The following is an 11,352-nucleotide window of genomic DNA, read 5'->3' as shown; positions in this document are numbered from 1 at the left end:
GTTTACTTCAACTCGCTGCCATTTCCACAATTTTCGACCGACTTTCTTCAAATTTTCAGAAAAACTTTTTCAAAGTCTAGTGAACAACTTTCTCGCGATAAGTTACTTCAACTAACATTTTTTCGATGACTGTCCTACTGGTCGAAGTTGGTAAAACGTGGTTTTCGTTCGGAATCAATTTGTTATTAAACAAACAAAAAATATTAGCTTTTTAAACAAATTGCGTTTTTTATAGTCATCGCTTATATGTTGAGAATACATCATACAAATTTCAAGCATTTTTATCAACAAACGCCCGAATAATCGCGAGTTGTGTTTTACAGAACATCGATTTTTGATCGGAAAATTATCTAAATTTTTATTGTTTATCTTAAGTAATAATTATCGAATCAAAAAGTTTCCTAGGAAAATTTTGACGGCCACGACAAGCTGAATACGAATGTACATTTTATTTAACGTTTCGACCACTTTTTTTTATGGGTAGATTTTCCCGGCTGGACAATACTTCTACGCGGTTTCGAGCGCTTGTCGAGTTGTTGCATCCGTCATCTCAATTTTTCTATCATCTGCTGTTAGAAAATGTAATGTCAAACAAAAAGTCCTTAAATATTTATAAATAATAAAGAAAGAACAGTTTGTATCAATCAATATTGTTCATTAAACTTCAAAACTTTGATTATAATACATAAACATGCCACAGAAATGTTTCATTTAGGTAAAAAGTATGAATCATGAATAAGCAACATTTTTTTCAAGTTGAAAATTAATTTTTCGCTTTCACACATTAATTTACATATAAAATTTCTATGAAACTTCGTCAGGAAGTTTGGTATCCTTGCTGAAATATTATGCTACAAAAATAAAATATTTTTCCAGTTTTCCAGTTAATTAAGATTATCTACTCTAGGATCGTCTCCCATATCTTTTTCGTTGAAAATTTACTTTTTTTGGTGAAAATTGAACTACTACCTAAGGGTAAACTGATCATTACTGGAGCAGTTAGGAAAAGCTAACCCACATAAACCCAATTTTAAAATGGGGAATTTGAATTTTTTGTACAAAAACCGTTATAATAAGTGGCTTAGACATTATTTGATCGATTAGGACAAAAAATACATCTTTAATTTTATAGTTAATTAATATAAATGAATATTTTAGTTACAAATTTTATTATTTGGTTAAAAATTGTATTGAATGAAAAATCTGTTTTGATTACTATTTCAACTATTTTGTTAAAAATTCGTCTTTTTGGTTCGAAAATTTATCATTTTAATTATAAATTAATTCTTTTTAGAAAAATGTAACTGTTTTGATGAACATTATATTATTGTGGTAGAAAATTCAACAATTTGGTTGAAATATTTTTCTTTTTTAATAAAAAATCTTATAAAATATCAATCCTAGCTGACCAAAGGAACCGAATGGAGCCTCTATAAAGTACCGTTAAAGACCCCATTCGGTTCCTCTTTAAAAAAAAAAAAACTCGAAAAAACAGCTTTGTTAGAAAATTGAAATATTCAGTTAACCAAAAAAGGTAAGTTCTGATTTAAAAAATATAATAGTTGGTATTTCAACCAAAAAAGATTTTAATTAGACGAATTTTCAAGAAAATAGTTCAAATGTTAATCAAAAAATAAATTAACCTAGATGTTGAATTTTGAAGTCAAAAAGACTAGTTTTCTTAAAAAACAATTATATTTTTAATTTGAAAATATAAATTTTGAACAGAAAAGTTCATTTACTTAATTCATCTTAAAAATTAAATCTATAATATTAATCTTATTAATATTTCATATAAATCTATAATATTATATTTTAATGCATACTTACTAATTTTTAGTGAAAAATTAAATTTAAGAGATACTATATTGCATTGCTTTTGGAAACCTTTAAGGTTAGAATAGGAGATTTCAATAAACTACCCTGAACAACTTTTTTTAAAATAAATAATCAATTGAACAGCAAGGTTGTGTCTTATAAACAATATTTTTAATATATCACGAAAATAATACTGCGACATTTAATTTAAAACACGGCGAAAGTGGCCGTCTCAGTACCCGGTAATAAGCGTTGAATTCAGAAAAATTAAGAATTTGTATTCCTATGAATACGCGACCCAGTGGGCACAAAATTTGGCGACATCGTTACGACATCTTTACGACACCCCTTGTCCATGTCACTTCGATGTCTTTGCTATGTCATAAAGACATCGTCAGAGCATACGACTTATTTACGATATCGTAAAGACACCTTAACGGCATGGAAATGGGATATCGTAACGATGTCATTAATACGTCGCCAAACTTTGTGCCCACTGGGGATTTTTCCTCCGTCTAAAAATACTCCAACTGGAACAGAAAAAGTGCAAATCCTATTCCTCTCAATCGACTTAGTAAGATTTAACGAAAACATTGATTTAGACTATTTTTCTTTATTAAATCTTTTTATAACTTATAAATTCGAAAAATATTCAAATTTATTTATATTTTAATAATTTATTTAAACGTCTTAAAAATGCACCAAAGAAATCTATTCAATTGTATGAATTTAAGTAATTTTAACTTTAGAGCGGCAGAGTTGAAATGGTTAGAATTAAAATTTTAGAACTTATATTTCGCATGAAGGAATTAAAATAACTTATTACACATATTTTGTGAACTAATTAGAAGGAATTAGATAAAATCAAAATATGACCACTTCTGAGAAATAAAAAATATCTCTGTGAGGTGTGTTATCGGTACAATTAGAAGGAATTAAATATATTGAAAACACGTTCTCTTTGGGAGAAGAGAAAACTGTGTGGCGGTCTCTATGGAAATAGATGTGAATTAGTTTCGGAGGTATCTTATTCTTATAGTGTGATTTTAGAAGGATGGAAAAGTCGCGCATTGAAAATAATAGAATAATCTTCACTTTTGCGCTAAATTCTGAAAATATTAATTTTTCTCTATTATGCGCTTATTACTGGGTAATGTAAACGCAATTTCGCATCTCACGTTCAAGTGTCCGAAACTGAGACAATCAGCGACAGCTCGTCCCGCTTTAGGCAACTTCGCCAAAAATTTGTCCAAATGCGGGAAATTAAAATATTTATAAGTTATCGAATAAAATTGCTAATAAAGTTCTGAATTTTATTCTTAAACTTATTAAAAATGTGCAACAACATTACTTTTCTTTTAGTGTGGGAAACTTCAAAAATACGATTCTGTAAAAGTTATACGGAAAGTTTTGAAAAAAAAAAAAAAAAAAAAAAAAAATGGCGAATTTTGCAGCAGTTTACTCACACATTTTGAGAAATATTTTTGATTATTTTTTGCTAAATGTATAACTTGTCAGGGAAAAAATAAATAGTGGTAACAAATTTAAAAGAACTTCAAAAATAATAGAACATTTTTACTTTTATAATTTATGTTGGAATATAAAACATACTCAACGATATTTATTATTGTCCCAGTATTGGACATACTTTTTACGTTGTTCCTGTAATGGTCGGTTTACCTTAGTTAAAAATTAATTTGTTTCTTTGAAGATCCATAATTTTAGTTGAATATAATTTTTTTTTTTTTATAGAATTAATTTTCTTCTTAGAAAATTCATGTATTAGGATAAAAATTAATTTTTTTTGCTGCAAATTCCTATTTTAATTCTTTTTAAAGTCAAATGTTTTGTAGAAAATTCGTTTCTTTCGGGAAACATGTAGTCTTTTTTTATTTAAAATGCAAATGGTTCGAAATTATCTGTTTTGCTTGAGGCACCTACTATTTGGTTGAGGATTCAACAGTGTTGTTGAAAATTTGCCTTTTTTGGATAAATTGAACTGTTTTGATTAATAATAAACATCTTTTTTTGATTGAAATATTAGCATTAAAAATAATTAAACAATTAAACCCGAACAATAATAAGTTTGAAATTTTTATTTTGTATTAAAAATTATTTCCCCCTCAAATAAAAAAACGACACATACGCCTAGCACTCGATTGACAATGCTATTCTGATAAAAAATAATACGTTAAAGAATAAGTTTAAAAAATAATATACAATAATTTTAATGACTTTTTTTTAATGAGTTCCAAACTAATTTAAAAAATGGAATCTAAACGTTGGAAAAGGATACTAAATACGCAAAAAAAAACTTAAATTTGAGAAATATGTAATATTATATTTCTAACTACATTTATTCACACTTATATTCAAAACTTCTTCAACAAAAATTGTACACCTTAATTTCATATTCTATAAATAACTATAAACAAATTGTATAATCTATCACCGTCGCATAATTCGTTGCGGAGGCCTTGAAAAAAAAATCAATGTAATTAATCCAAAATCTCCTAGACATTATATACAAATAGAGAATCGATTTTCTCCAATTTGATTAAATTTACGTATTGGATAGAAATGTACCAATTTACAAAATTTAACAGTAAACTAGTGCTAAAAGTCCTTATAGTCGATTCTAACTTTAGCTTTGGAATTTTGTGCCTTCGTTCTGTTGCCCGTTTTTCTCAAAATCAAATATCAATTAAATATGAATCCGAAAAAAACACTAGATTCTCTAAATATCTCCCGAAAAATTCCAGCTTGAATATAAGCCAAATTTTCTCTTTCCGAAGAGAAATTAAATAGAACAAAATATATAAATGGTAACATATTTTTGTTTTTCGTAAAAAGTCATTATAAAAGATTTTAATTTATAAAATAGAAAGGCTTTTTTCTTCACCCGAGTGATTTCATTGCACGTACTGGTAATTATAATCAACGTCCTACTTACATCCCAACTTAACGTAAAAACTCTATTGATAATCGCGTAAAATACGATGCTGATCAGATCCAACATTCTTTCCTGTCTGCGAACTGTATTTGAGAAAATTCCTAGTTTTTTCAACCTCCTTTTGTCATTTGTAACTGAACATTCTATTCTGTAATCAAAAGTACTCCCTTGCCCTTTTTTAATTTACTTCTTAAGCAAATGCCTCATGTCTTTGCTCTGTTTCATCAAAGTTATGTCCGCCGTTTCCGTCTTATCAGTTATATTATCAAGGAGATCATTTTGTGAGTCAATTTCCTCAGAAAGTCCGATAGCCAATCCTTTCAATCTAGCAAGCGAGCCACTCATTTCGTCCAGATTTTTTTCTAGAACAGCGCTCACATGATTTGTCACTGGTTTGTAGGATTCCTCTTCTTCAGAGAGGCCTCTAAGTCTGAAGGAAGGATGTTCGCCTCCAGTAAGATGATTCCTAGTTTGCTCCAAGGAATCTGTGAGGCTGCTTGAAGTCGTTAGAGGAAGGCTGGTTGAAACGTCAGGAATTTTAGAAGCCGAGGGCGTTGGAATGTCTATCGATTTCCCACTCAGGTAGTTTTTTAAACTACCAAAGACGCTTTTTATGCCCTGAATATGCTTCTGACTAAAACGCAAAGTAGTATTGATGTCGTCCAATCGCTTCTCGGTTCGCTCCAGCTGTTCTCGTTGTCTTATCAATTCCTGTGGAAAACAATTATTGGAGAAATTTATTGATAAAATTAATATTAATGCAAATTTCTTGTATTTCATGATATCCATTATTTGAAATGATAGAAAAGGGAAGCAGGGACAATATTTTTGATAATTTGTGCAAATCGGTATCTTAAATTCAAAATTAATATAAAATAGTTCTGTACAATAATACATAACGTAAAGGTGTTCAAAACTTTAAGTTTAATTATCGAATTAAAATGATTTTCTATGAAAAATGATACCACTCCCTATTATTGATTAAATTTTGAAAATATTCTTTAATATATATAATGGTTTTTAGCAAGAATAGTAATTTCTGACGAAAAAAAAGAATGTTTAAGATTGTAAATCTTCTATTAAACTTAATATTTTGTTGTTTAGCAAACAAATTATCAGAGATGAGATTTTTTTAATATCATAAATTCCCTACTGAGACCCTTGGATGACTATTAATTTGTCAAAACATTAATTGCCAATTACGACCCAGTTTCGAAAAAAACGACATTCAAATTTTTAAAATGGTTTGAAGAATAAATTTATCAAATATTTATGTCAAATTATGTAAATATAATACTTTTAATATATGTTTATAAAATAAGACTCGATTTTGTTCTTGAATTTCCAATAATTCAAATCACAATAGTTGAAAATACAATTCAAATTTTTTTTCAACTTTTAACAGTTTTCAAAGATTAGAAGTCTTCTTCATACTACAATAGTTTGTGTTTAAAAATAACAATTTTCGATGCAAGACACCAATGTAACTTAAAATTTTGTCCAAATTATAATGATATTTGAATAAAAATGTCAATTTTTGACAAAGAACACTATAATTGTAAATTTTTCTTTGAACCTAATGTTTGTCAATTTTCGATTTTTCGTTCAAAATAAGTTCGCACTAAAATCTAATGATTTTCGTTGTAAAAATTCTATTCCCGGCAACAATGCTAACAAAACCTAAAAACGTAAATAATTGATGAAAACAAAAAAATTATTTAAAAAAAAAATTTTATTTTTAAATAAAAAGTTTCAATTTGAATTGTGTAACACTATCATAACCTAAAATTGTGGAAAATTTGGAGTTTTTACGATAATTGTTGTTTAAAAATGCTAATTTCCGGCGAATAACTAACACAACATAATTTTTTGTTAGAAAATGTTAAGTCCTCTTTGAAATGTATGTTTCATAATATAATAATATTCTTTTACAGAATACTATATTTAGCGAAAAACAATAACATAAAACTTGTACAAAATTTTAATTTGCAGAATTAAATTTCAAAAATATTTTTCAAAATTTGAGATATGTAAAATCAAAATTTAAACGGAAAGGTTATTCTTGAACCAAATAAATGAATTTAAAAGCAAAAAATATGAATTCTCAACGAAAATGGTAAAAGTTGATATTTCAATCCAAAAATATATTTATTTTAAAACAAAAACAGCTTAATTTATCCAAAAAGATATATTTTAAGCCAAATAGTTGAACCCTGATCCAAAAAAGAATATTCTTCAACCAGGTGTACTTTTACAAACAAACAAACAAATATTTTCCGGAATAGACTAATTTTCTAGGAAACAGTTTAATTATTCAATTGGATACATTTTTGTACAAGTAATTGAATTTTTAATAAAAAAAAGACGAATTTTCAACAAGAAAGTTGAATCCTTAACCAAAAAAGATTTCAATTTTAAACCAAACAGTTGTACTTGTAATTTAAAAAAAAGATGAAATTTCTACCAAAAAAGATAAATGTCCAAACTACAAAGGCGCACATTGAATGATGTGTCGAATTTTTAGTTGTATTTTCCACCAAACAAAAAAATTCAGTCAAGAAACAACATAAATTTTAGGCAAAATATCATTTGAAGGAAAATAATTAGCAATAGGAAAACAATTTTTGAAGATTTCAGATACGTCAAAAAAGTGTCTAGAAAATGTCTAAAACATTTTTTTTAATTTATAGGATTTCATCAAATTGAAGAAAAAATTTGATCCAGTTTACAAGACATATAGAACTTTTGCACGCTTAAAAAACAGTTTAAAATATTTTATATATGTTTGGAAATCTTTTAAAGGTTTACATTATTTTTAATCTTTTAAAAGCTCTAAAACTCTTCAAATTAATTTTTTAAAATAAAGATTCACTTTAAATATTCCTATTTTATTTCGAAATATTTAAAAATATACATGTTGTTTTTAATTTATTGAAATCTTTTAAGGTTTAAAGTTATTTTTATTTTTAAATCTTTCTAAATATTTTCTTAAAATAATTTTGCAAAATAAGAAAATAAGTTTAATTTTTCTGTGGAATCTTAAAAAAATGTATTATGTTAAGCCTCTAAAGATCCTTAAATGGCTTACAAATTTCATTTTAAAATCTTTAAAAATCTACTTTTTTTATTTTATGAAATCTTTTCAAATGTTAAATTATTTATTATTGTCATATCATTATAGAGCGATAGCAAAGTGTTAGGAGAAAAATGATTACTAAATATTAGAAAAAAAAATTATATAAAAAGTTTCTGTTCTATCAATAAGATTTATAAACATTCAGGAATAAACGTTATCATAAAATGAAATTACAAAAAATTATGAATAGAATTCATTTGTCAAATTAAAACATGTGATCAAAAAGTTAATGGCAGAATTGTTGCTTCTATTATTTAAAAAATGATGTACACTATAAACATTCTCTTTTAGAACTAAATCTTTAGAATTAAAAATCCTCGTTCAGAAATTTCGTTTACAAAAATTCCAGAAAATTCAAAACAACAAACTTAAAACAGTGAAGAAATATTAAAACAGAAAAGACAGAAGAAAGTTGCGAAATAAAATGAGTAAATTAAATTGTCGAACGGAGAAGAGAATTTTCTAGGAAATTGAGGGCGAATCTTAATAACAAATACCCTGGGAAAATACGCCCCCCGTAAAGAGTACTATGTATAAAGCATATAATCATTGACACGTTATCAATGCGAATTCGATAAAGAAAAAATAATGATTGTAACCTCAGCCGTGGCAGCTCCGACTTGTTCAGAATCCCTCAAAAGCGAAATGGACCTTTCAGAAGACTGGAGAGTTCTTTCTTCAATCACTTTTCTTCGAGAGACTAAATCTTCATGATGTTGTTCAAGCTCGTTGTCAAAATTGGTGTAATGATTGTTAGACGACGAGTAGGGATTGTAATTTGGAGAGGCGGCTGAAGGTCTTCGAGGTGCACTTTTGATGAAAGTTTCATCATCCACGTCGTCCTCGAGCGAAAAAAAGGGGTTTTTCGGATCACTTATGTAATTGTGACCTGCCATAACAACACTTTTTAATTGTCTACTCAACTGCACTCGATGAACGTTGAAATTACTTGAAACAAAGCGAAATTTATTTACGTGAGTCGAGCAGAAGTGAACAGACGTGAATAACCTCGAAAACGCTTTGAACTCACGTGAGGTTAGGTTATCTGTCAGTAAGAAACATACTACTCTTTTCAAAAAAATTCGGTCGTTTGCATGGACATAGGAAACAAGGGACTAGGCATGCCATTGCGGGGTTGATGCAATGAGGGGGGTGGTCCGCCACCTTTTGATGTCCCGCGACAAACATGGCAGCGCCACATGTTTATATTTTCATGCACAGTTTGTCGGCAAAAATGCTCGTGTGCATAATCAAATGGCACATCGCAAGATGGCGACTCTCCCCACTCATGGATTTCTCCCCCCTCCCGTGGATTCAATCCCGCTCATCCAAGTTATGAAGGCATGTCTAGTCCCGTGTTTCCTACGCCCATGGGTCGTTTGTAAGGAGTTGAGCAGCCGATAAGGTAGAGCTAATTATTCAAGTCAAAATTCCGCGAAAATTAAAGTTTTTAGATGAATTCAACTTTTGTCGATTTAATTTTGTTTTTAATCAAATTATTTACTTGAAAATAAAAATATTTTGTTAAACATCTGTCTTATTTGTTGAAGATTCTTTCTTTTAGTTAAGAAGTTAATTATGCTGTTGAAAATTTGTATCTTTCTCAGTAAAGGATTCATTATTTTGGCTAGAAAGTTGACTAATTTTTTGAAAATTAATTTAAAATCGTTTTTGGTTGAGACATCAAATAATACATTTTTAATTGAGAATTCATTTTTTCTTTTGCAAATAAAACTATAATGGTTTAAAGGTGAACTACTTTGTTAAAAATCAATTTGTTTGTTAAAGAGTCATCTCTTTGGCTAATTATTCAACTATTTTGGTGAAAATTCGTCTCCTTTGGCTCAAAATTAATGTTGATGGTTAAGAATTAACATTTTTGGTAGAAATATAATTTCGGTAGTTAATAATGTAACTATTTTTATAATTAAATGAAGTTTTTTCTATGGCTTGTAAATATATAATTTTTAGTTAAAAATTCAACTTTTTTGTTAAAAAATCATCTTTTTTGGTAGAAAATTATACTTCTTGTAATGTTTTTAGTTAAAAATCCAGTCTTATGGGTGGAAATCCATGTGTTTTGTTGAAAACTCGATTTTTTTGTAAAATATTATTCGTCTTCCTTAAAAATAATGTAAAATTTACCCATTTTGTTAAAAATTCCTCTTTCTTTTGTTGCACACTAATTAATTTAACTGATTTTTTTCATCAAGTTTTGAACATAAGAAAAAAATATTTTCTGGAAAACCCCACATTTTTTATTAATTTAAATATTGTTTGAAAAGTTTCTACTAATAGAAGAATGGCATATTATCAGTACCATGCGATCTAAGCTATTTTTGAGGTCGGGAGAATTTGTTTCTCCTAAAAATGTAATTTTTAACGTAAACCATGAATGATATCGGAAAATAACGAGAGACATTTTTTATAGAACTTTTTAGACGTGCAATCTTTTATGTCAACATGTTTTCGTATCTGTCATGTTTTCCAAGAAAAAGTGAAAAATCGATTGTAAGAAAAAAGAATTCTCTTGATTACAACAGTTTTTTAGCAAGCAACAAACTTACAAAATATCTGCCTTATCAAAGTACAAATCAAACAAAAAATTGCCAACAAATTTAAAGGTGGGTTTTTTGATCAGAAAGAAAAGTTTTTTTGAAAGGCAAAGATAAAAATTCAAATAAGCATAACTTCTTAGAAAATTTTTATTTTTACAAATCGGAAAAATACGTATCGTCCCATTTCTTCTAAAAACAACATACATGTATTTCGCCCCCAAGAGATTCTACGACTTCAAGTTTAGTGAACCCTGCCTGATTTGAAATGGATTCGGTTAGTTGAAAATTCATTTCTATATTTGAAAATTTAACTATTTAATTAAAATTTCTTTTTTTCATTGAACAGTTTTTTAAACTGGTTATGTAGATAATCCATTTTTTGTTGAAACTTCAACTTTTTTTAAAAATTCGTTGTTTTTTTGGTCGAAAATTTAACTATTTCGTATTTTATTAAAAAATGTATCTTTATTGGTTGAAAATAGAACTATTCGGTGTAAAAAATATAAAAATGATTAAAACTATGTACTCTGAAATTTGTTTCTAGTAGACAATGTTATATTTGTGAAACACAAGGGCCGACAGAAAAATCCCGAAAAATAATCCCAAATTTTATTATTCGGGAATTTCATTATTCAGGAATTTTCCATTTCGTTAACTCTATTATTCGGAAATTTTATTTTTCGTGATTTTAAATCGATATCTCGAATAGTTTTCGATTTATCGATTTTTTAAACCTTTTTTTTTGTAATAATTTATTAAGTTCATTCTGATAGGCGATTTTTGTACAAGAAAAAGGAGTTTTAATGTGGATTCCTATAAGTGAAAACGGGCAGGGGTGTGATCTTACATTATTTTTATGACCAGTCACAAGGTTGCCCCCCCCCCCC

At 27.8% G+C, this 11,352-nt stretch overlaps 1 protein-coding gene across 1 annotated transcript; it reads right to left on the bottom strand.

Annotated features, from left to right (window-relative positions):
- Nucleotides 1–4,156: 4,156 nt before the first annotated feature.
- LOC117173016 (synaptosomal-associated protein 29) lies at nt 4,157–8,952 on the bottom strand. Its single transcript, XM_033361362.1, has 2 exons — nt 8,507–8,952; nt 4,157–5,482 (listed from the first exon to the last, which is right to left on the bottom strand). The coding sequence occupies exons 1-2, from the start codon at nt 8,801–8,803 to the stop codon at nt 4,955–4,957; spliced, it is 825 nt and encodes a 274-aa protein (XP_033217253.1). The 5' UTR covers nt 8,804–8,952; the 3' UTR covers nt 4,157–4,954.
- Between the last annotated feature and the right edge of the window lie 2,400 nt (nt 8,953–11,352).

This window comes from Belonocnema kinseyi, chromosome 5 (assembly GCF_010883055.1).
Source record: "Belonocnema kinseyi isolate 2016_QV_RU_SX_M_011 chromosome 5, B_treatae_v1, whole genome shotgun sequence".
Classification (NCBI taxonomy): Eukaryota; Metazoa; Arthropoda; class Insecta; order Hymenoptera; family Cynipidae; genus Belonocnema; species Belonocnema kinseyi.
Note: the sequence above shows the minus strand (reverse complement) of the source record. Positions and strands in the feature narration are given on the sequence as shown.